Below are 26,610 nucleotides of genomic sequence, written 5' to 3'. Positions count from 1 at the left end.
GAGACACTGGCCTAGGTTGCCCAGAAATGTGACAGGACCCCATCCCTGAACCACTCCAGGCCAAGATGCCTGGGGCTCTGAGCAACCTGCTCAAGTCACAGATGTCCCTGCTGACTGCAAAGGGCTTTGGACTAGATGACCTTTGAAGGTCCCTTCCAACCCAAACCAGTCTATGATTATATAAACCAACAAATAGATTCAGTACAGGACAATTTACAGCTTCACTATGAAGCTACAACATATTTCAGATGCAAACTTCCTTGATATTATTCTTTATTAAGAACTTTAAAGGGTTTCTCTCTTTTTCTTGTGGTCTGTTAAAGGCTACCAACTCCTCCACCAATCTTACATGATATAATTCATGTACAGGCAACAAAGTTTATGAAGTTTCTGGACAGAAAGTCTTGTGAGAAGCAGCTGGGGGAACTAGGTTTGTTTAAGCCTGGAGAAAAGGATGTTGAGAGGAGACTTCATTGCTCTCTACAACGATCTGAAAGGAGTCTGCAAGGTGGGGGCTTGGTATCTTCTCCCACCTGGCAAGTGATAGGACAAGAGGAAATGGCCTCAAGTTTGCATTTGGGTTGGATGTTAAGAAGAATTTCTTTACTGGAAGACTGGCCAGACATTGGAATAGGCTTCCCAGGGAGGTGGTGGAGTCACCATCCTTGGAGGTGTTCAAGAAGTGTGTAGATGTGGTGCTTCAGGACATGGTTTAATGGCCACAGTGGTGTTGGGTTGATGGTTGGACTTGAGGGTCTTAGAGGTCGTTTTCAACCCAAATGATTCTGTGATTTTCAGTTATTTTAAGGAAGTGCAGCTCTAGTGCAGCACAGCTCCATCCCACCATTGCTGGGCTCTCACCAGGAAAGCAGCCGGGGGTGTTTTGCAGTCCTGCTGTAGATGGATGCAAACTTTTGATGGCACCAAGGAGAGCAGGGCTGGCTTTAAAAGCACCATGCTATTGAACAGGGAGTAAAAATCTACCCTATAGCAGAAGCCTGCAGTGCATTCACTGCCAGAAGCATTGTGCTACTTAAAGGCATCTCTTCTGGATTGTTTCCTTGTTTCAAAGAGATTAAAGGAAGCTAACAGCCATACAGGAGAAGCAAAACAACAATTAGATGCTTTCGTTCGTGCTCTGCTATCTTAAAATCCTTCAGTGAAATATCTCCTAATCTATCAGCCGTTTGTTTGCTCTTGGTGCTGACTGTTGATGAGTAAGGGAGGTCAGCACTGACACCAAGGCCAGAGGCAGGGCTCTGTGGAAGCAGGCCCCTTCTGTCAGCCTGGCAAATCAAGTTTACCAAGCTGTGAGCTGAAGATGTTTCAAGGCAAGTTTACCTCATTTTTGGCCAAACACAAGGATGTTTGACACTCCCTCCCTCTGACGGTAACTGGAGCGGGATGGCATAAACCCTTCAGTGTTTGGTTCATCAGCTTCACTGCATTTAAACTCCTAATTGCAATAAATACTTAACAGCACTTTGTTCTCCTGCCAGGGGAGCCTTGCACCGGGTGACCTAGTTTGATCAGCAGAGGGAATTCATTTATCAGGACGGCAGCTCCACATCAGCCTGACTGTAGGTTAAACCGAGCTCAGCCATGTGCCATCAGCCCCGAGAAGGACCTTTGCTGTCACACACTCACAGAATTTCACAGAACCACAGAATTTCAGGGGCTGGAAGGGACCTCCAAAGATCATCTAGTCCAACCCTCCTGCCAGAGCAGCTGGAGAAGATTTGCATTTCTTCACTGAATTTGCTGACCATTGTCACAGGCTTTCCAGCATCTTCAGTCACTGTATTTTGCAGAAGGCAGGAGGTTTGGGGCTGCTTTCACCCCCTTCTGATGTTTATTTTTTATAACCAACAGCCCTTAACAGCAACTCATCCTACAGGCTACATAAACCACCACAAAACAAACCTCTATGAAATTAAATGTAAAAATTTACTTTCATGAAGTTTCCTTTTTTATAAGGAATTATTTACCTGACAAGTTGATGCTTTCAGAAGTGAAACTGTCCTTTAGGTCTAGGTAAATATATGTATAGAGAGAGAGCCTAGTTTATATAAAACCTAGTAAATACATATAAAGCCCAGGTAAATATATCTAAAGCCTAAAAATTTACTTTTATGAAGTTTCTTTTTAGAAGGAATCATTTATCTGACAAGTTGATGCTTTCAGAAGTGAAACTCTCCTTTAGGCCTAGGTAAACATATAGAGAGCCCAGTTTACATAAAGCATAGTGAATACATATAAAGCCCAGTAAATGAATATAAAGCCCAGGTAAATATATATAAAGCTTAAAAATTTACTTTTATGAAGTTTCTTTTTATAAGGAATTATTTATTTGACAAGTTGATGCTTTCAGAAATGAAACTGTCCTTTAGGCCTAGGTAAATATATATGAAACCTAGTTTAATAAAGATAATCCTGTGTGTTTTTATAGGACTGTGTTGAATAATCATAGTCTATTGAAGGTCAGTATCTAACATTGCTACTAATGCCTTCTGATGCACGTTTTGGGTGATCCTGCAACTGGGCTGGGTCTTTTCCACTGAGTCACTAGCAGAATAGAATAGAATAGAATACACTAGAATAGAATACACTAGAATAGAATAGAATAGAATAGAATAGAATAGAATAGAATAGAATAGAATAGACCAGACCAGGTTGGAAGAGACCTCCAAGATCATCGTGTCCAACCTATCAATTAATCCAACTCACATAATCAACTAACCCATGACACCAAGCACCCTATCAAGTCTCCTCCTGAACACCTCCAGTAATGGTGACTCCACCACCTCCCCGGGCAGCACATTCCAATGGGCAATCACTCTCTCTGTAGAGAACTTCTTCCTAACATCCAGCCTAAACCTCCCCTAACGCAGCCTGAGACTGTGTTGTCTTGTACTGGTGCTGGTTGCCTGGGAGAAGAGACCAACCTCCACCTGTCTACAACCTCCCTTAAGGTAGTTGTAGAGAGCAATAAGGTCACCCCTGAGCCTCCTCTTCTCCAGGCTAAGCAACCCCAGCTCCCTCAGCCTCTCCTCATAGGGCTTGTGTTCCAAACCCCTCCCCAGCTTTGTTGCCCTTCTCTGGACACATAAAAAGGTTAAAATAGGGAACTGCTGGGGTCTAAAAACTTTTCTGAATATATAAAGAACCAATGAGTACCCTTCTCAAATTTATTACCCCTCACAGACAAAGCCTTGCTTTCACCTGAGTAAAGAAGAAAATGGTGCATAAATATGAGAGTGTCTTTGTACATAAATCCAGAGTTTATTTGAAAACTTCAGAGCATCAAGGAGTATTAATGTAATTTATTTTCAACCATCCAGGCACAGCTGAATCACAAAACCATAAGTTACTAACTGAGAAAGAAAAGGCACTGGAAAAATATTTTTGGGTTGGTGACAAGCCTTGTCACACTGAACATGAAATTAATTTGTCTGCAGCATTACAGCCAGCACCAAGATGAAGCTTCCACCTTTCTGCGGAAGAGACTCAGCAGCCAGATGATGCATTGCATCCCTGCCTCATCTTTCGTCCTATGCAACTGAGGGCACTTCACAATAAAAGTAAATCTACAGCTTTGGTAATGAAGCCCGCGGCTAGTTAAACAAATCAGACAAAGCCGAGGCTTGAAAGGTGCTATCATGTCCGCATCAACTGCTGACGCAAGGAAGATTTAGGATTCAAGGGGCATCATAATTAAAGCGCTCAGGCTTCTAACCACCCTGATGTATGACTTGGGAAACGGCGGCAAAGTTCCCTGAAACCTATCGTGGTGCCTCATTCTCCTGTGCTCAAAAGCCACTCACCTTAACTGCTGTAAGAGAGGATCTTTCAGAGCTGCTTGCTCACCCCTCAAAGAAGAAATCTTAAGGCATTAGCTTTTCAAGAAGGAACACTGAAAGCAGCAAATTTCCCTTGTGGTGGCAGAAAGCCTTCACATGTACGTGGTTTTAGAATAACATAATTAATCCCTTTACAGACTCCTACATAACCTCCTTGTAAATAAACTAGAATAGCCAACTAATGAAGACGTGAAGCCTACTGTTCTCCTGTAAATTGAGTAAAGATGGTTATTTGGAAGCCCCTTGTAGCCATGTGATTATCTCCTTATACTAACAGCCTCTAGAAAAACCCTTCCCTGAATGCATTTACTGGAATATTTCAGGGCTTCCTATGAAAAAAAAATAATATGATTATTCTGGGTGGAAAGAAATCCTGGTTTATATTATTCACATATGCTCTTTACAACCTCAGCTGGCAGGGGCCCATCTGCAGGGTTTCCAAACAGATTATTTCCCTATCTTTGAGAAGAGAATGAAGAAGAATGTAAACCACAGACGCAGTTTAATGAATGTGTGCACCAGACAGGGAAACTGCTTTGCTTATTTTCATTCTTGTTTATGCAACAGAAGGGAAAAAAAAAAAAAAAAGGAAGAAAAAAAAGATAAAAAAATGAAGAAAAAGAAAAAGAAAAAGAAAGGAAAAAAAAAAAAGAAGGAAAAAAGGAAAAGGGAAGAAGAAGAAAAAAAAAAAAAAGACAAAAAGGAAGGGGAAAAAAAAAAACAAAATTAAGGGAAAAAAACCAAAAAAGAGAAAAAAAATAAAAAGGAAGAAAAAATAAAAGAGGAAGAAGAAAAATAATAAAAAAGGAAGAAGAAAAAGAAGAAAAAGGGAAAAAAAGATGAAAAAGGGAAGAAGCAAAAGAGGAAAAAAGGAAGAAAAAAAAAGGAAGAAGAAAAAAAGACCAAAAGGAGGAAGAAGAAAAATAAAAAAGGAAGAGGGGAAAAAAGGAGGAAGAAGAAAAAAAAGGAAGAAAAAGAAAAAAAAGGAAGAAAAAGAAAAAAAAAAGACAAAAAAGAATGAAGGATAAAGGAAGAAGCAAAAAGTTAAATAAAAGGAAGGAGAAAAAAGAAAAAAAGAAAAAAGAAGAAAAAAAGGAAGAAAGAAAAGGAAAAAAGTTGTTTTGGAGGAAATCTGGAGAAAGCAGCACAGTAACTCAGCTGAACATAACTCCTTCCACAGTGCTCAGTCCTCTCAAAGACCTGGTGAACAATAATTCAGATGTATGGCATGATTAATACAGCTTGATCCAAAGCAGGACTTTTAATACTGGCATAGCATTAAATACTGTCAGCATAATGAATATTAGTGCAGAACACAGAGCCTCATCTCCTCTCTTCAACTGCCACAGGCTGCAGTGTTTACAATAGGCAGGCTGCTAGTGCAGATTTCAGTTTTCCTGCTTTTAGGAATTAAGTAGTAAGGTGCAGAAGAAAAGAGTTTGGTCTGGGAGACCATTTTTGAGAATCACTTATGATATTTTCATCTAAAATGATGGAATCATAGAATGGTTTGGGTTGAAAGACACCTTAAAAAACATCCAGTTCCAACTCCCTGCCATGGGCAGGGACCTAGCCCAGGGACATGAATAGAATAGAATAGAATAGAATAGAATAGAATAGAATAGAATAGAATAGAATAGAATAGAATAGAATAGAATAGAATAGAATAGAATAGAATAGAATAGAATAGAATAGAATTAACCAGGTTGGAAAAGACCTTCGAGATCATCGGGCCCAACCTATCATCTAGCACCATCTAATCAACTAAACCATGGCACTAAGTGCCCCATCCAGGCTCTTCTTAAACACCTCCAGTGATGGCGACTCCACCACCTCCCTGGGCAGCACATTCCAATGGCCAATCTCTTTTTCTGGGAAGAACTTCTTCCTACCATCCAGCCTAAACCTCCCCTGACACAGCTTGAGACTGTGTCCTCTTGTTTTGGTGCTGGTTGCCTGAGAGAAGAGATCAACCCCCACGGCCTCATCCAAACTGGCTATGAACACCTCCAGGGAGGGAGCATCTATGACATCCCTGAACAGCCTATTCCAGTGTCTCAGCACCCTCATTGTAAAGAATTACTTCTTAACATCCAGTTTAAACTTCACCTCTTCAAGCTTCAATCCATTCTTTCTCATCCTGTCACTACAAGCCCTTGTGAAAAATCCCCTCTCAGTTTTCTTGTAGCCCCCTTCAGGTATTGGAAGGCTGCTGTGAGGTCTCCCTGAAGCCTTCTTTTCTCCAGACTGAACAGCCCCAGCTCTCAACTCAAAAAGGTCTTTGCAACAGAGCTATGTGGAATACACCTACCCCTGCCTGCCCCACAGCCTGGCCAAGGGAGGACTTCGTAGGTTGCTTTGAGTTCCCTGAAGTAAAAAAAAAAAAAGCACCTTAAAACTCAGCCACAAGTGTGGCCTCTTGTACTCACATTCTAAATGTTGAACTACATTCTGAGCAAAGTCCAATAGGTATGATTTGCTGTTCCATACAGCAAAGAGATGCTATTTCTCTAAATACTGTGAGAAGTGCTTTCATTTAGGACTTCTGGAGCCCAAAACCCCAGCAGGCTGCCTATAATCTGCCTTAGATGTGAAAGATTTCTGTTATTCATAGCGCAGAAGCAGTAGCAGCTGCCAGCATTGTCTGAGCCACTGGACTAACAGTATGAATATAGAAAATTATGGATAATGGGAAAGCAGTTTTGAAATCCAAGAGAGATAATCACCATTAGTGCTTGTGGCGGATCAGAGGTATAGCTCAACAAATGTTGGGCAGAATTGATTTTAACACAAACAGACAATAGCAGGGGCTAGAGTTTTAGTGGAATTTAAGCATCCAAAGGTGCAGATGGCCACGTTGCTGCATTTGTATGTGCCAGACTACAATGGGCAGCAGCTGGAGGTAGGAAACTTCAAGCTTTGAACAATACCACTAATCACCTACATGCCTTTAGAAATCTGGCCTTATCTAATGAGTTAAGAGTATCTCACCTGCAATCTGTTTCTACCTTGTTTTATTCACACACAAATGCCAGCTCTGAAATAAAGCTTTTTCCCTCCACTTGATGTGTTAGTGAAAAGTGGCTCAAGGCTCTGCTTGGGGAAGAAAAGCAGCCTGAAAACAGTACAGTTCTGTATGAGAACTGCATTTATCCAAAAGAATCTAGCCTAAAAAACTTTGCTCACAAACACACTCTGCTCACAAGCAGCATCTCTCAGACATGACCTAGACTAGATGTACATTAGCAGCATGATATAAAACTATGAGTGAAGAATGGGTTTCACAGTATCATAGAATTTCAGGGGCTGGAAGGGACCTTGAAAGCTCATCCAGCCCAACCCCCCTGCCAGAGCAGGATCACCTACACCAGATTACACAGGAGTGCATCCCGGTGAGTTTTGAATATCTCCAGAGAGGGGGAGAGAGGTTTCTGCCCATGCATCACAGCCTGTTTATTTATGCAGTATGCCTCCACTTAAGTATGGCAACACTGTTTTCAACTTCAGTCTCACATATAAAAAAGACATGGTTTAGTGGCCATGGTAGTGTTGGGTTGATGGCTAGACTCAATGATATTTGATGGCTAGACTCAATGATCTTGGAGGTCTTTTCCAACCCTAATGATTTCATAATCTTAGAATCATTTAGGTTGGAAAAGACCAAGTTCAACCACCTAACCAACACCTCCATGACTACTAGTCCATATCCTGAAGGACCACATCTACTTGGTTTTTGAACACCTCTAGGGGTGGTGACTCCACCATCACCCTGGGCAGCCTTTTCCAATGCCTGAGCACTCTTGCAGTAAAGACATTCTTATTAATATTGAATTTAAACCTCCTCTGGTTTAACTTGAGGCTATTTCCACTTGTCCTGTTGTTAGTTACTTGGGAGAAAAAGCCAAATTCAACCTCATTGCAACCTCTCTAGAGAGATAAGGGAGGTGTCCAGGGAGGTGGTGGAAGCCTCATCCCTGGAGGTTTTTGCAGCCGGGCTGGATGTGGCTGTGAGGAACATGCTGTAGTGTGAGGGGTCCCTGCCCATGGCAGCGGGGTTGAAACTAGATGATCATTGGGGTCCCTTCCAACTGTAACAATTCTATGATTCTATGATAATAATAACAATAATAAAACATATATTAAAGCTGCATTAACCCTCTCAGCCATGCCACTTTCTAAGCACAGGATAGAAAGTGTTATGCTCACTGAAGGATTTTATTATCAATAAGACCTTTCAGTCCACCTTTTTTTTTCCCCTTCCTGAAGTTGTTCTTCAACTGGCCAAACCCATGGGCCAAGTTACCATGACCAACCTTCACCCTTTCAGCAAGGCAGCCTAGTTTTGCCTCTAACCTTTAATTTGTGAGATGCTTTTCTGCAGTCAGTGTGTTACTGTTAATGGCTTCCCATGCAACAGATGGAAATATGAAATGACAACTTGAAATGTAAATCCTGCACTGACTCACTCACAATTAAGGAGGTATTTAAAGAGAAGCAGCTCAATAGTGTTTGGAAAAGAAAGGAAAAAAATCAGCCTGGTCCTTGTTTGGGGTTAAAACCAATTGCACGCACCTGTGATTGTGACTCTGGGGGAATATTCTTCACCTTTAAATAAAAATTAGCCCTAAGATTAGTTTATATAAAAGTTTAATCTAAAAGGGAAGGCCATTTCCTAGCTTATTAACTTTTTATTTGCCTTTTTTTGGTTCTTGTTGTTGTTGTTTTCTTTTTCTTCCTAGCATAGGTTCCAGAGGAACGTTTGATTAATTTGTGTTGTCTGTGAGTCAGGCTTTTAACCTCTGGGAAAGCTCTAAACAGTTTAAAAGCTTACAGCCTTAAAACAGATTGTCAAAAGAAACTTAAACTAAATAGAGGTCAACAATCTAAGGTTATTCTGGCTTTATCTACGGTTATTTTAGCTTTTGCAGGGAACAGTGGATGCTCACTGGGAGGACTAGGTTTTGTTGGTTGGTTACACTTAATCAGTTAACCATCTGCCCTTTGAATGCAGAGCAGCCCTTGCTGTTTGGATACTCTGGGGCTTCCCAGAAAGCCAATCACATCCTGGGCTGCAGCAAGAGAAGCACCACCAGCAGGTCGAGGGAGGTGATTCTCCCCCTCTCCTCCACTCTGGTGAGACCCCACCTAGAGTACTGTGTCCAGTTCTGGAGCCTCTATTACAGGAAGGATCTGGAGGTGCCTGAAGGTGTCCAGAGAAGGGCCACGAGGATGAGGAGAGGGCTGGAGCTGCTCTGCTATCAGGACAGACTGAGGGAGTTGGGGTTGTTCAGTCTGGAAAGGAGAAGGTTCCAGGGAGATCTAATTGTGGCCTTCCAGGATCTGAAGGGGGCTACAAGAAAGCTGAGGAGGGACTTATGAGGGTGTCAGGGAGTGATAGGACCTGGGGGGAATGGAACAAAACTAGAAATGGGTAGATTGAGATTGGATGTTAGGAAGAAGTTGTTCCCCATGAGGGTGGTGAGAGCCTGGCACAGGTTGCCCAGGGAGGTGGTGGAAGCCTCCTGCCTGGAGGTGTTTGCAGCCAGGCTGGATGTGGCTGTGAGCAACCTGCTGTAGTGTGAGGTGTCCCTGGCCATGGCAGGGGGGTTGGAACTGGATGATGCTTGAGGTCCCTTCCAACCCAGACAATTCTATGATTCTCTGATTCTGGAGGTGCATGCAACACTGCAAGCAGCACAGGAAATATATAGGCTACTGCAAAGCTAAGAGAGCTGGAGATTTCCAGGTGGAAGGGCTATGTTTGGTGCTTCCCAGGACTCCCAAGCAGAGGAGAAGAGGGTGTGAGAACCACTTGAATCTTAACTTCATTCTGGAGAGTCTATGTGCTCTTGACGCTCAGCTTATCACACAGAACATTCCTGGTTTGATGCAGATTGGATGTGGATGTACAGTTACACTGGAAGCTGCAACTTGAAGTCAGGTCTCCTCTCAGGGTTGATGCTACTTTCTAGGTATTCTGGGGAGCATTAAGAAGAGTGTTGTTGGCAAGCTAATGGAGGTTCTTTTCCCCCCCTGCTCTGCCCTAGTGAGGCCACATCTGGTGAACTGGGTCCAGTTCTGAGCTCCCCAATTCAAGAGACACAGGGAACTGCTCCAGTGGATGATTAAAGCATTGGGGCATTTCTTTGATGAGGAAAGGCTGAGAGATCTCATGCTGTTTAACCTGGAGAAGAACAGATTGAGAAGGGGATCTTCTCAATTCTCATCAGGAGCTAAATAGTGGCAGCAAGAGGATGGGGCCACACTCATTTCAGTAGTGCCCAGTGACAGGACAAGGGGCAATAGAATCCAGGAGGTTCTAACTGAACAAGAGGAAAACACCAGACAACTACCCAGAGAGGTTGTGGAGTCTCTTTCTCCGGAGAGATTCCAAACCCACTTGGACATTGTGATCCTGGACAAGTTGTTATGGGTGACCCTGCTTTAGCAGTGGGGTTAAACTAGATGATCTCCAGAGGTCCCTTCCAACCCCCACCAGGCTGGGATTCTGTAATACAGCTTTGCCTGGTTTTTCCCTGTCTTCCCCAACCTTCCTCCTCTCCTTCAAACTGCAACCAAGTGAACTTCAGTCATGATACGATTTTCTTTCTCATTTGCTTAGGAGTACATTGCAGAGGAACAATCAAACCAAGGCAAGGTTAAAACAAGTCAGCTGCACAAGTTCACATTCTAGGCAAACAGAAAAAAAAGAGGCAAAACAAAGCAAACCAAAACAAAACAAAGCACAGCAAAGCAAAACAAAGTAAAGCAAAAGAAAACAAACAAACCCAAAGCAAACAAAACAAAAGCAACTAACCAAATGAACAAATCTACTGTGCAAATTAGAGGGAAGCTCTGTTTCTCACTGCAGAGCAGTGCAGAACCCCCATTTGAATAGAAGAGCAGAAATCTTACTTCCCAAGGGCAAAGCATTCCAGTTTGACGGAGGAGCCCTTCGCTGCGTAAGTTGTTTCTGGCAAACGAACTTCAATCTTGGGCTCGTACTCCCCCATCACACCTGTTGAACATCAAAACAGCTAGCACTCCACTTGAGCCTCACACCTGTCTAGTACAACAGAGTTCCAGTGTAAAAGAAAGGCTGGCATTAATAATTGCAGAGCCTCACCTTCTATCCGTGGCAGGCAAAAAGTGATGTCTATGGAGAAGGTTTAGCCTACTGGGGGGGAATTCAACCTTAGGTGAGATGTCTGAGTTGTGTGCATTTGAGAGCTGAAGGGCTTGGCTTTAAGTTCTGCAAGGGTGTTACATTTGTGCTTTAAGGTTCCAGAGATAATTTAGGGTTCAGATCGCTTGTTGAGCAATGGGTTTTGCACTGCTCACTTCACTGAGTGGTGGCTTCTTGGAGTACTGAATGGATTGTGTCTGCTGTGTAGATGTGGGTTTAGATATAATTAAGGGTTTAGAGATAATTTAGGGTTCAGATCTCTTGCTGAGCAATGGTTTTAGCACTGCTCACTTCACTGAGTGGTGACTTCTTGGAGTACTGAATGGATTGTGTCTGCTGTGTCGATGTAGTGCTGAGGGACAAGGTTTAGTGGTGACCTGGCAGTGCTGGGTTAATGGCTGGACTTGAATCTGAAAGGTTTCTTCCCATCAAAATGATCCCACGATCCTGGGTGCAAGAGAGAATCATGGAAGTCTGGGTCCAAAGTACTTGTAAACCACTGGAAACATCTTTAAAGCCTCCAAGTGTGAGCTCCAGGCTTGAGAAAACCTGCTTTAATGAGATGTCATGGCTGCTTTTGAAAATCTGGCTGAACATCTGATAAACTGCAGATCATTTCTTATCAGCCTGGGACAGATCCTACACTGAAATTTAACTGATTCTTACTTGATATTTAACAGGGATATGGCTAGCATTCCACATAGAATTTCCACCATTGCCTTAGAGGCTGCTCATTTAGGACTCGATCCAGAGATGATAAAGAGGTTGAGAAAACAAGTTTGAGGGAAAACAAAAAGAATAGAGTGATGAGAAGGAAGAAAATATAGAAAAGATCTGAAGTGTTTGCACTCTCACAGTCCCAAATTCTTAACTTCTGAGCTGTGCAACTGTGAGTTTGGTTTGGGTGATCCAATTAAATATGTCAGAAAGCAGCCCAGCTTCACAGTGGAAATATCATTCTGTACTGGACAGTGGAGTTTTATTTATCCTAGGAGCATAACTCTGGAGTGACTTCTGTTACCGATTGCTGCCACTGCTTGGCAAACACTGCAGGTATATTGAAATTTAGGTGAGCAAACTTACAAAACAAACTCTGGGTAAAGATGTCCCAGGTATATTTTTCCCACTCCGAGCATTTAATTAGAAGTGTTGCCAGAAAGATATTTGTATATGTGGGGGTGAGTTTCTCACCTCGATGACTCAGGCTTGAAACAGCTCTCTGGATTTGGTGTTTGAGCTCTACCTACATTATAAATTTAGAAAGCTCTGCCAGATTTAAGCCTCCACACAGGGATCCATAAGATGAAAAATATTAACGTAGCGTTTGACATTCTCTTGCCATTTTTCAATGCTATTGAGCACTGCTTGCTTTGCATGTCTTTAGCTCATTGCTCCATATCCTGACAGCTCACATCTCAGCCCAGCAGAAAATGTGGGACCATGTCCCACTGCACACATTTCTACTGGGAGCCTTTAACCTCCATGAGGCTGTTTCCAGTCACTGGAGGCGGAGCGGTTAGCATCGTGCTGTGTGCTTTCAGCCAAGCTCCCCTGGGTAACTTACCATCCCTGCGGAGATTGAGGGGAGTTGGTGGTCCCCAGACAGTTTGCTCTGCTTTGGGGTTGGTGACCACGCAGGTGTAGTTGCCCACATCAGATGGCTCTACTTTGGCAATGTACAGGTTCCCTGTCTCCTGCGAGACAAAGCGGCGGCTGTCCTCCTGAACATGCAAGGTGCTGTTGTTGAAGATCCACAGGTAGGACAAGCCTAGAGAACACCAGACACACATCAGAGAATCAGAGAATCAATAAGGCTGGAAAAGACCTCAGAGATCATCAACTCCAACCTATCACTCAGCACCTCTTGACAACTAAATCACGGCTTCAAGTGTCACATCCAATCCCCTCTTGAACAACTCCAGGGACAGTGACTCCACCACCTCCCTGGGCAGCACATTCCAATGGCCAATTATGCTTTCTGGCAAGAACTTTCTCCTCACCTCCAGCCTAAACCTCCCCTGGCACAGCATGAGACTGTGTCCTCTTGTTCTGGTGCTGGGTGCCTGGGAGAAGAGACCAACCCCCACCTGGCTACAACCTCCCGTCAGGTAGTTGGAGAGAGCAATAAGATCTCCCCTGAGCCTCCTCTTCTCCAGGCTAAGCAACTCCAGCTCCCTCAGCCTCTCCTCACAGGGCTGTGCTCCAGACCCCTCCCCAGCTTTGTTACCCTTCTCTGGACATGTTCAAGTGTCTCAATGTCCTTCTTAAATTGAGGAGCCCAGAACTGGACACAGGACTCAAGGTGTGGCTTAACCAGTGCTGAGAACAGGGCAGAATGATATCCCTGCTCCTGCTGGCCACACTATTTTTGATCCAGGCCAGGATGCTGTTGGCCTTCTTGGCCACCTGGGCACACTCCTGGCTCATGTTCAGCTGCTGTCGACCACTACCCCCAGGTTCCTTTCTGCCTGGCTGTTCTCCAGCCACTCTGTCCCCAGCCTCTAGCACTGCATGGGGTTGCTGTGGCCAAAGTGCAGCACCCAACACTCAGACTTGTGAAATGACATCATCTTGGACTCTGCCCATCTGTCCATCCTGTCCATTATGCATCCTTTATGGTGTAACCCACTTCCTGACAGAGCTGAAGTGCAGTATTGCCAGTTGAAAGAACGAGTCACTTAAAGGGCAAACCGCTGGGGAAGCACAAATTAGCAAAGGCAAGGTAAGCATTGCTTTAGTTTTAAACTCATTCTCAGCCACTTCAGAAGGTCATAAAAGTTTCTGTCCCCTGATGCCTTTCATTTCCCTGCTCAGGTTATTTTGAAGTAGGAATGGCAGTGTCATAATGCTGTGGGAAAGCTGCTTTGGTAAATAACTTCTGTTCATAATGCTCTGAACATCCAGAGAGCCAATTGCTGGTCACAGTGCTGCAGCTCCTTTCGTCACTCTGAGCATGGAAAACAGAAACCAGCAACATAAATCTTGATCATCACATTCTTACAACCAAGGGGAGCTCACCTGCATGCAAATATTTTGGAGTGTACATAATGTCCTATTCTACTGCACGTTTGACCCTTCTCATCTTCCAGGCTTGCATCTGTTCTGTGCTTGTCCTGTTCCAACTTCCCAACTCTTCTGCCTCTCTCTTTTCACAGTGTCATAGTATCACAGTATTTTGTTTCCATTGAGGGCTTCACAATGCATACCTGAAGGATGAGCCTCTTGAGGTTTAACAAGCCTGAGTGCAAGGTCCTGAACCTAGTCTGGGGCTATTCTCACTGTCAATACAAGCTAGAGGACGAATGGGTAGAGAGCAGCCCTGCAGAGGACTTGGGGGTGCTGCTGGATGAAAAGCTGGGCATGAGCCAGCACCATGAACTCCACAGCCCAGAGTCAGTTGTGTCTAGGGATGATTCCCAGCAACAGGGGCAGCAGGTAGACATGGGGATTCTGCCCTCTGCTCCCACCTGCAGTACAGAGGCCAGATCTGGACTCCAGCACAGGATAGACACAGACCCTTTGGAGCAGGGCCAGAGTAGGCTACAACAATGGGAGGTGGGGGGAAGGCTGAGACAGCTCTGTTGTGAAGACAGACTGAGAGTGTTGGGGTTGTCGAGTCTGGAGAAGAAAAGGCTCCAGGAAGACCTTCTTATGGTCTCTCAGTACTTGAAGGAGTTGATCAGAAAGCTGAGGACAGATTTTTGAGAAGGGCCTTTTGTGATAGGACAAGGATTGATGGGGTTAAAATAAAAGAGGGATATTTAGACTAGATGGAAGAAATTCATCTACTGTGAGAGTGGTGAGACACTGGCCCAGGTTGTCCAGAGAGGTGGTACAGCCCCCATCCCTGAAACCATTCCAGATCAGGTTGTTTAGGGCTTCCAGCAACCTGCTTGTAGTAGCAGATGTCCCTGCTGACTGCAGGGGAGTTGGACTAGATAACCCTTAAAGGTTCTTTCCAACTCATTATATTCTCTGAATGTTTATTTATAATCCAATTTAAGACTAATTTATTCCACTAGCCCACCCTGGAACTACACACCTCCAAAACCACCTTATCATCCCAGAACCTTGCTTCTCTGAAGGCCTTTTTGACCAAGCCTTGTCACAGAGTCAGCAGCAGCACAGCGAGTGAGTTCAGTGTTTACAACCAGCGTGCTGCAGACACGAGTTCACCCAAGGTGTCCCACCAGCCCCATGCTGTGGCTGCTCCACATCCCTGCCATCACCCAACAGCCAGAGCAGAGCTGAGATTCTGTCTTTAATAAGGCACAGTAAATCAGAACTTTCAAAATCTACCAGTTTAGCTTTCCTTAATTAAATGTATAATTCATAAGCTAACAGTGTTCTGCCAACAGCTTCATTTTTACACATTTCCCCCATCAACAAGCCCATTTGAAAAGGATTATTTATGTTTCTTTCCCCCCTCCCCACCTCACTTCCAACATGGAGACAGTATGGTAATAAGTCTGCAAACTCCAGTAGTTTTGTGGAGTTTTATGTTATCATCTTCTAACATTTTAGGACTCTCATTAGAAGTGATGCATCTCCAGGGAGCAATCAATGACACTTGCTGTACTTGGCTAAATCCTGCAATAAGCTCTGCTTTGCTGCAGTTTAATGACAGACTCTCCTTTTTTCCCCCTTTTTTTTTTTTTCTTTCTTTATTTTTTCCCCCTCCTAGCCTACAGCAAAACGGGAAGATGCAACAATTACAGAAATAATCACAGAGTCACAGAACTGTCAGGGTTGGAAGGGACCTCAAGGACCATCCAGTTCCAAACCCCCTGCCATGGCCAGGGACACCTCACACTACAGCAGGTTGCTCACAGCCACATCCAGACTGGCTGCAAAAACCTCCAGGCAGGAGGCTTCCACCACCTCCCTGGGCAACCTGTGCCAGGCTCTCACCACCCTCATGGAGAAGAACTTCTTCCTAACATCCAATCTCAATCTCCCCATTTCTAGTTTTGTTCCATTCCCCCCAGGTCCTATCACTCCCTGACACCCTAATAAGTCCCTCCCCAACTTTCTTGTAGCCCCCTTCATATCCTGGAAGGCCACAATTAGATCTCCCTGGAACCTTCTCCTCTCCAGACTGAACAACCCCAACTCCCTCAGTCTGTCCTGATAGCAGAGCAGCTCCAGCCCTCTCCTCATCCTCATGGCCCTTCTCTGGACACCTTCAGACACCTCCAGATCCTTCCTGTAATAATGTGATATAATATGTGTGTGCACACATGACCTGCATATACACAAGAGAAAAGCACTGTGTTTGTACATTGACATGTCCATGTGCTTTTAGGAACCTGAATAAAGCAAGTACTTACATAGGGGGAAAAGAAAACAACCCTGAAGATGGCTGGGTTTGTCCTTTTGGGAAGATCAGCCTATAGCTAGATGTAAGTGATGCAACCATGACCTCATGGAACACCTCTGCTATGAGGATAGGCTGAGGGAGGTTGTTCAGCTTAAAGAAGAGAAGACTCCAGGGGGACCTCAGAGCTGCCTTCCAGTACTTGAAGGGATCCTACAGGAAGGCTGCAGAAGGACTTTTCATAAGGGTGTCTACAGACAGGATAAGGGGGAATGGTTTTAAGCTGTGGGAGAGAAGTGTTAGAGTGGATCTTAGGAAGAAGTTCTTCACTAGGAGGTTGGTGAGACTCTGAAATAGGCTGCCCAGGAAGGCTGTGAATGCCTCCTCCCTGGGGGTGTTCAAGGCTGGGTTGGATGAGGCCTTGAGCAGCTGAATCTAGTTGAGAGACATCACTCTCATGGCAGGAAGGTGTAAGTAGATGGTCTCTAAGGTCCCTTCCAACCTGGACCATTCCATGATTCTATGACCTGATGTGTCTTCCAGGGATTTATTACACAAAGCCAATGTAGGGCATAAAGTTTGATGACTGTAGCCTGGCTAGACAAACAAACCACAGTGCTTGGTGTGGGGAACACCTTGGTCTGAATTCATTATCTGATGTTCTCTAGCCTGTGAGTTAGGGACTGTAAATAAAACTCTGAGGATTTTTAGGCTACATAATCTACACTCAGTTAAACTTCATCTTGTAGACTTGAGATTCCTGTGGAAGAAATGCCTTGGGTCTGCAGTTTCCTCAGTTTTCATGAGACCCCCTGAGGGCCTGTGCCCTGATATCCCTTTTTGTGATAGATGGGAACTTTGCTTTCCTCCTCACACAGAGCTACCCAAAGGCACTTAAGGGCTTCTGTGCAGCAAAACTGCTCCACATGGTTGAACCTGAGAGCCGATTTCCATGACAGTGTACCTAATGAGAAACAGGAGGGAATTTCAAATGCAAGACAATGGGAAAAAGGAGTGTGGAGGTTCCCTTGATAAAGTGAAGTTCTGGTGCTGACAATTACAGGGCTGGAAAAAAACACCTATCCATTCTAACATGGCATCTCCATGCCAAATAAACACCAAATGGATTCCTTTTAAGTATCTTATGGCTTGCAATCAAAAAGCCCCAGATTCCTGCTGCAGGGCCTGGGGATGCAGTTTAATTTAGTGTAGGATACAGTATGCAAATTCTAATAAAACTCTATTAAAACTAACTTTATGCAACACAGACATTCTTCATGAGGTCAGTCTCTGAATTAATTAAGCAGTAAAGGAAAGTCAGTCCTTGTCTGTCCTGATTTCAGCTCTCAGGGGGTTCCAGTTGACTTCATCTTCTGAAGTTTCTGTTACTCACTCTCTGTCTGTATTCCACCATTGCCTTAGGGCCTCCTGATGAATTTTCCCATTAACTGGGAGCATGTTCAGGCCCCTCCTTTGCATGTTTAAATCCCTTTTCCCCCCTCAGTAGAAGGGATATAAACACTCCTACTTATCTAACTCTGGGTTCAGCATTACCCATCTGCAGGCCATACTTGCCTAGAGCCTGCTTCAGCTCCACTACACTCTGTAGAACCCTTCATTTTAATTGACTTCAATGGGATTTGGATGAAATCCTAAGAGAAAGAAACCAAACTGGGGAAACCAAACTTCTTTCTTTTTTTCTTTCCCCCTCTTCTAAGGTAGAACACCCTTAGACAGTATCTTCTCTTAGAAAGTTAGGTGACATCAACAGGTGCAGTAGGTTTGGAAAGCTAATGCTGTGTTATAGAAAAAGATGGAATGGAATGGAATGGAATGGAATGGAATGGAATGGAATGGAATGGAATGGAATGGAATGGAATGGAATGGAATGGAATACTATACAATACAGTACACTACACCAGGTTGGAAGAGACCTTCAAGATCATTGCATCCAACCTATCATCCAATACCATCTAATCAACTAAACCATGGCATCAAGGGCCTCATCCAGTCTCCTCCTAAACACCTCCAGTGATGGTGACTCCACCACCTCCCTGGGCAGCATATTCCAATGGGCAATCACTCTCTCTATGAAGAATTTCTTCCTAACATCCAGTCTAAACCTCCCCTGGTGCAGCTTGAGACTGTGTCCTCTTGTTCTGGTGCTGGTTGCCTGGGAGAAGAGATCAGCCCCTGCTTGTCTACAACCTCCCCTGAGGTTCCTCCTCCTCTGAGGTCCCCTGAGCCTCCTCTTGTCTAGGCCAACCAACTCCAGCTCCCTCAGCCTCTCCTCATAGGGTTTGTGCTCCAAACCCCTCCCCAGCTTTGTTGCCCTTCTCTGGACACCTTCCAGCAGCTCAACATCTTTTCTAAACTGAGGGACACAGAACTGGACACAGGACTCAAGGTGTGGCCTAACCACTGCTAAGCATAGGGCAGAATGACCTCCCTGCTCCTGCTGGCCACACTATTCCTGATGCAGGTCAGGATGCCATTGGCCTTCTTGACCACCTGGGCACACTGCAGGCTCATGTACAGCCTACTGTCAACCAGTACCCCCAGGTCCCTCTCTACCTGGCTTCTCTCCAGCCACTCTGACCCCAGCCTGTAGCACTGCATGGGGTTGCTGTGGCCAATACATAGAACCTGGCACTTGGATGTGTTCAATCTCCTGCCCTTGGACTCTGCCCATCTGTCCAGCCTGTCAAGGTCCCTCTGCAGAGCCCTTCTACCCTCTAACAGATCAACACCTAATATACAGATCAACACTTAGATATTCCCATTTTGGGTCGCTTAATCAGATGGGTAGCAAAAAACTAGCAAAACAAAGCCCTTCTACCCTCTAACAGATCATAGTATCATTCAGGGTTGGAAGGGACCACAAGGATCATCTAGTTCCAACCCCCCTGCCATGGGCAGGGACACCCCACACTAGATCAGGCTGACCAGAGCCTCATCCAGCCTGGGCTTAAACACCTCCAGGGACAGGGCCTCAACCACCTCCCTGGACAACCCATTCCAGGGCTTCACCACTCTCATGGGGAAGAACCTCCTCCTCACCTCCAGCCTGAATCTCCCCACCTCCAGCTTCATTCCATTCCCCCTAGTCCTATCACTACCTGAGATCCTGAGCAGTCCCTCCCCAGCCTTCCTGCAGGCCCCCTTCAGATACTGGAAGGCCACAATGAGGTCACCTGGCAGCCTTCTCTTCTGCAGACTGATCTACACCTGATAACAGATCAACATTTAGATATTCCCACTTTGGGTCACTTAGAGTAAATCAGATGGGTGGCAAACCTGCTGAACTAGCAAAACAAAGCAGCAAAAGGCCCAAGACATCACTTGTAGCATTATGGCCAGCTGGGATGAGCCTGGTGAAGGTAGTAAAGGCATTGAAGGGAGATTGTAAAGACAGCAACCTGCTGCTGAAGTGCAGCTGAAATGAATCTGAAAATGGCTGCTGGCAGCTATTTTATGAAAGAACAAATATAAAGTGACAATTATTTTTGAGTTTATATATATATATATATATATTAAACTTTCCATTTAACTACAGGATTTCTGACACAAACAGGAGTCGAGATCAGATTTCAGCATACCCTTGAAAGCCTCAGAGTGGTTGAATTTCACAGACTGCTATGAAAAGGCTTTAGCATTAAAGGTCTTGCACAAAGTTATCCACACCAAAGAGTTTTGTGGGCTTTTTCCCCTCCATATCTTTCTTTTGATTTTCCTTTGTGCATAGTCTTCTTTGGCTGTAACCTTCCCTCTGGAGTAACCACTTTTCATATGATGTTGAAGATGAATCAACATACCAGAAGCAAGGGAATAGAGAGTTTTTTCCCCTGTAACAGATGAATTAACCCCATTTTCCTATTGCTGTTTTCACTACAGTTAATGGGATGGGGTAGAAGAACAAATGCCAGGTTACACTACCTAGTGGGGCATAAGGAGATGGGAGTCTGGAGAAGGGAGCCCTCTGAGATGTTCATTGATCATTCTGAGCTATTAATTGTTCATTAAGCCATTCTGTCTGGCAAGGAGCAAATTGGAGCAATCTTGGTGAGTCTTGACTCAGGGGTGCTTTAGATATAGACAAACAAGCAGAACTTGGTCCTGGATTTTGAGCCTCTTTAGAATAGAATAGAATAGAATAGAATAGAATAGAATAGAATAGAATAGAATAGAATAGAATAGAATAGAATAGAATAGTATAGAATAGAATAGAATAGAATAGAATAGAATAGAATAGAATAGAATAGAATAGAATAGACCAGGTTGGAAGAGACCTTCAAGATCATCACATCCATGCTATCATCCAAGACCACCTAATCAACTAAACCATGCAACCAAGCACCCTATCAAGTCTCCTCCTAAACACCTCCAATGATGGTGACTCTACCACTAACCTGTCCAGCACATTCCAATGGGCAGTCACTCTCTCTGTGTAGAATTTCTTCCTAACCTCCAGTCTGAATCTCCCCTGGTGCAGCTTGAGACTGTGTCCCCTTGTTCTGGTGCTGGTTGTCTGGGAGGAGAGACCAGCCCCTGCCTGTCTACAACCTCCCTTCAGGTAGGTGTAGACAGCAATAAGGTCTCCCCTTGAGCCTCCTATTCTCCAGGCTAAGCAACCCCAGCTCCCTCAGCCTCTCCTCACAGGACTGTATTCCAAACCCCTCAGCAACTTTGTTGCCCTTCTCTGGACACCTTCCAGCAAGTCAACATCCTTCCTAAACTTTTTATCCATAAAAATATTGCTTGCAGTAGAATCTGAGCTTGTTCCAAAGACAGATTAAAGCAAAACTATGATCTATGCCTAGATTGCAAACACAAATAATGTCTAACCTCATGAAGCTCTATAGCACAGAGAATCCCTCTCATATCTGGACCTACAAATAATGATGCAGAGATACAGTGCTGAGGGACATGATTTAGCAGCAGCCTTGGTAGTTAGATAATGGTTGGGCTTGATCCTAAAGGTCTTTTCCAACCAAAATGATTCTATAGTAACAAAGAATTCAGGATAAAAGTTTAAAGCCTTACTTGACAAAAGCTAGTAGGAAAACATGAATCATTTAATTTGTCCCCTTGATGTTTTGAATTTATCAGCTGTGAGCCAAGCTGTTTTCTAAGACATGCTTTCTAACTACTTATCACCTTCAGGTAATTAATTTGGTTTGGGGTTTTTTGTTGTTTGTTTGTTTTTAATTCTAACTATGGCATAATTCATATCACAGTACTGCTCCTTTTTACATGTGTAGATGAGTAGTCTCAGCTTACATTAACCTATTTGAGCACAGAACACTGGAAAGTGGTATTTACACTCAAAATAATGATCTCATTGGTGTTATTGTGTCCAGGAGAAGAGGCCTGGGAGAGCACAAAACTACCTTTACTTCTAAGAGGCTACACAGCAGTGGAAGGGTCATTAATGTCAACTTTATTATGCATATGCCAGAGCATAAACTACTTATTTTAGTAGCTCTGGGGTGTGCTTGGTTTGGTTTGGGTGTTTGGGTTTTTTTTAACCCAAGGCAGGTGACTACTTGGTGTCAGTCTCCTTGGTGTCAATCTCCTTTCTCATCCCAGAGCCCCCCCAAATTAGAGTTAATTCCATCACACCTTCCAGCCAAGCACTGCCTAGTGGGCAAGTCCTAAGCTTGGGCAAGCAGGAGAACATTGGCTATGCCTGTCAGCCCTGAGCTCTTTCTTTCAGAGCACAGCTGAGAGGAAAGAAGAGCAGCTGATAATCACTGCTGATATACTGGTCTAGGGAATAGAATATTTCAGTGCTTCCCTCAGCCCAAGCAAATTCAAATCAATATTTCTCGTTCTGCAGGAGAACAGCTACAGGCTGGTCTCAGGGAAGAGACTTCCCCCCTCCTACCAGAGATGGCAGGAAAGAATTAAAGATTCATAGGAGCCTTGAGAAATAGGAGCAGAGAGAGAAAGGGATGTTAAACCCACGACTAAGACACTCAGCTTTACAGAGGAAGACACTTCAAACCTTCACTTTAAGATTGTACATTTTGTCAAGCAGACTATTTAACATGAAAAGTAGAAACAACCTGAGGCAGCAGAAGCCAAAGACCCTTTTACATGAAAGGCAGCACTTCTAGTCTCAGCCCATCTTTTCCACATCCCGTTTCCTCTGCCCTGCTTTCCACTGCACAACTCTCTCTCCACCCTTCTGCTGAGGATTTAGGATACTGCTGCAGTAAGCAGGTCCACAGGACTCCTAATTCCTTCACAGTGCTTTGTTTCTGTGATAAAGCCTTGGTGTACTAATGCCAGCACAGAGAATGTCTACAGACTCAGCATCCCAGCTTCAAACCCTGGCAGCTCCTATGCACAAGGAGATGCAACAGCACAAGTGATCCTGCTGCTCCTAACAAGATTAGCAACTTCCTTAAAGCTCTGCAGGGAGCCAGCTTGAAGGAGTCTGGCTTTATATCAAGCTTTGCTGCTGAAAAATTAAATGAGCAACAGCCTACCCCTGGGTCCTGAGCCATGTATTACTATTTAGGCAGCAACTTCATCGTGGTCAGGTCAAGTTCATATGTAACTAGAGAAATGGAGCCTTCCTACGTGACTCCCCTTACCTTGGAGCTTGTTATAAAGCATCATTTTGTGATAATAACATAATCGTGCATGTTGATTGGGGAGGGGAAAATACCCCCAACAAACAGCTGACCTAAAGAAATGAAGCTTGAGAAAGCACGCAGCTCAGAGAGAGAAATAGAGCTTACTTTCTCACCCCTGCATCCCTCAGCCTCACTAACAAGCAGAGGAAAGTCACAGGCTGAACTTTATAAGGTGTGTTAATGAGCCTCATAAATAACAGCAGCAGAGGCTGGTGCATAAATAGACAAGGAGGGGCTGGGTGAGGAAATAAAGAGTTTGGGTCAGGTCAGGTAACCTGGGGTAGGTTTGCTCCTGCTTTCAAAAGCTAATTGCAGGCTGTGGTTTGTTGGTCATTAGTTGTAACAAATTTTTAATGTCTTGCTTGATTGAAAAATATGAGGAACGCTTTTAAGAGGTGGGCTCTTCCCTTTCATTGTTGTGTTTGATCGTTGCTAAAAGCCCTCTTTGTTCGTAGCAACATCGTGTGGGTTTTTGTTTGCGGTTATTTTTATCAGTGGAGCTCCAACAAGAGTCTGCGAGGACTTTGTTCTGTTGGAGCTGGTTTAAGGTTTAAAGCTGATGTGAAAGCTGTTGGAGCAACACTTCTGAACTTTTTCTTGGGTTTTGTCACGTTGCCTGATGTATTTGCTATTCCTTATTCAAGTGAAAAAGTTGTTTCTCTTGTGTAAACAAAAAAAGGGTTAGAGGTGCAGTCCCAGTTAAGTGTGTGTGCAAAACCATAAAGGAGCAGCCCAGGGTGGGGTTTTTTTTGCCTGCTATATAAAGAAACACCGTTTAAATTTAAGGTTTAAATATTTCACTGGACCAGGCTACACAGAGAAGCAGTGGAGTGCCCTGAGATTCCAGACCTTCCTGGGCATTGTGATCCTGGGTAACCTGCTCTGTGTGACCCTGCTTTAGCCGGGGGTTTAGGCTGGGTGATTCTCAGAGATCTCTTCCAAGCTTTACTGTTCTGTGAAGTGCTTGGGGATGTGGAGAATATTTAGAGCATCTAGTGAACAGCTGAGTGTTGTAATGATAACTGCAGAGACTGCTTTCCTGTGAACCTAGCAGAAAGTTGAACTTCAGGCTGTTTGTGATACAGACTTAGGTAAGCTTCCCAATGTGTAGGTCTCTGAAGTGTGAATTAGAAAGAAGTGAAACATTTCTCTAGATGCCCTTCTGAGACACCATAGAATGTAGGAATATTTTTGAGCTAGTTAACCTATTCCTACTTGATATTGTATGGGAAGAAACCTCAATTAATAAATACTCATTTGTTTTCTTAAGTCCTTCTTTTTCTGTCTCCTCTCTTGGTAGAGGCTTTCTAGGTTAGCAAGAAGGCAGAAGGCTTTACCTATCCCAAAATAACTGTATTGATGTTGATTGCTATGAATGACTGCTGTACAGATGTCTTGCATTTTCCTTCAAGGCTATGGAAAACAAAGCCAATAAGCATCAGAACCATGTTCCTTTTCCCTCTCTGTGATGCATGGATAGGACCAGGTCTGAAGTGACTCATCCCTGGGAAGGAAGCAGCTGGTCTATAGGGAGACGTATCTGAAGGGCTGGATCCATCTGGCTCCCTTGAGTGTCTTTTTCATGACATAGATAATTTCTTTCCAAGGGCATGGTTAGTCTTTTCCACCCAAAGAGTTCTCTAAGTGCTCCTACTAGCAAAAAGTCTGCTTTGGTTATGGGCTGTATCTGCTAAGTTGGATAGGAGAGCCTAAGAGCTATTATCTTTCCTGGTGTCTAGGACAAGTTATACAGCTTGTATTGCCTTGAAGTCAACATTATAGGCCTGGTAGCTCTCTCCCTAGTGGTTTATCTTCCAAATTCCTTGATATCCAATTCTATCACATTGAAAGCACAGAACACTTGTTATGGAAGCTCTATGAAATGCAAGTAATCCTTTCTCCTGTTGGTGCTGCGAGTCAGAGGCAGAAGTTTCAATTAAAAAGAACTAAAACTACAATCTTTTTTTTTTTTTTTTTTCAATAAAAACTTCCTAAGCATCCTGAGTCGGTCCACATCTTATCATAGCTCAGCCTGTGCACTTCATCCCCGTGGCATGTAATTTTGGATCATAAATACAGGGTGTGTGGATGACAAAAAGAAGCTGGTTTCTGGCCTCTCGAGGCTTGTTATTTCAGAGCATGTCTTTTTCAGGCCTCTTGGTCAACAGCTCACACCTCCAGCTCAAGAAACACTGTGGCAAAGGCTTTGTTCATGGCTACTGTTCTGTCAGTTCAATTAACCCAGTGTGAGCTCACTGCTTAACTATTTATTTCCTCTGAATGCTTTCTTCTGCTCACTCCTATTTGTCAAATCGTGATTTTAACCTTACAGCAAGAGGGAAATGTATAGCTTACTGACTCCAGGATGGATGTGTTGTCTTTCTGTCTGTCCCACTGATACATTTCAGGAGCTCTTTCCAGCCTTTCCTGCCCTTAAGGATCAGGTTTTACTTCATCTCCTTGATTACATACTGCTTTCAGATGGCGGTAAACACAAAGTGAACTGACATTTCCGCTCCATTCAAGACTTGAGGGCTTTAAATTGATTGATGGGTTTCTCCACATCTCTGATATACTGCATCCTCTTTACAGATCACTATTTACCTCCTCATGGGAATCTGTTTTATAGCTCTGTTCCCTTAAGAAGGATTGAGGAAGCATTGCTGAGAGCAGGGCATGTTCGTGTGAGTGTGTGGACATAAGTCATCCAAGATTTGGCTTAGTGAGTCATGAGGTGCTGGATGACAGGTTGGTCTCTCTCTCTGAGGTCTTTTCCAACCTTATTGATTCTATGAAGATTTGCTGATCCTTTCAGTCCAGAACAGGACAATTTGGTGGTTATGCTATTGATATTTCCTCTCTATTAATACAATTTGCATTTCCAGGACAAAGTTTCCAATCACTTTCAGCTAATTACATTAGGAAGCCATAGATCTTCAGATTCCAAAAGGTCTGAAGCAGTTTTGAGCAGCGTGTTAATATCCTTGAAGATTTGTGAATGTTTATGGCTCATAATTCGCAAGACTTAATATTGGAGGGGGGAAAAATGAATCTGAAAAAAAATAATCAAGAACTTCTCACTTCTAGTAGGTACAAAAAAGTGTTAATAACAAATTATGACAGCAGTGTACATACATGCTCAAGCTTTTGAATGATGCTGTAAATGCTGATGTGGGAGGTAGCAACACACCTATAAAAGGAGTGGGGGGGAAGGAAAATTTTTCCCCATGCTTGAATAAAAGGTCTGAGACATCATGCTCAGTGCATTACTGGCTCCTTGCACGTTCCCTGGATTTGACCTCATGCAGAAAGGAGACAGCAAAAACAGCCTAATGATTAAGGAGCAGTAGATACAAGTGACCCTCAAATCAATTCCCCCCAAATACCTCTCTTTCCTTCTCTACCTGAAGCACTGGAAGTTATCTGTCAATGTGGTCTAATCACACTTTTAATCAGAGAGTTTACTTCTCCAGAAATCCCTTCCAATCTAAACTTTTCTATGACTTTTATGATTATCAGTAAAGGGAGAATGAGATATTCAAGAACAGAAGATAAATTTTCATGACTGATGTGTGAAATGCAGGATTGAAATTATGGCATTGA

At 43.8% G+C, this 26,610-nt stretch overlaps 1 protein-coding gene across 6 annotated transcripts in view; it reads right to left on the bottom strand.

Annotated features, from left to right (window-relative positions):
• Window positions 1–26,610, bottom strand: part of CNTN6 (contactin 6) — a 200,441-nt gene that overhangs the window by 65,139 nt on the left and 108,692 nt on the right. For all 6 annotated transcript variants that reach the window (XM_068154394.1, XM_068154390.1, XM_068154389.1 and 3 more), the window contains 2 exons: window positions 12,611–12,814; window positions 10,776–10,878 (listed from right to left, as the gene is read on the bottom strand). In XM_068154394.1, the coding sequence (XP_068010495.1) occupies window positions 10,776–10,878; window positions 12,611–12,814 (307 nt within the window). The remainder of the gene's footprint in view (window positions 1–10,775; window positions 10,879–12,610; window positions 12,815–26,610) is intronic.

Source organism: Melanerpes formicivorus, unplaced genomic scaffold (genome assembly GCF_026170545.1).
Source record: "Melanerpes formicivorus ecotype bairdi unplaced genomic scaffold, bMelFor1.0.p_v2 SCAF_28, whole genome shotgun sequence".
Lineage (NCBI taxonomy): Eukaryota > Metazoa > Chordata > Aves > Piciformes > Picidae > Melanerpes > Melanerpes formicivorus.
Note: the sequence above shows the minus strand (reverse complement) of the source record. Positions and strands in the feature narration are given on the sequence as shown.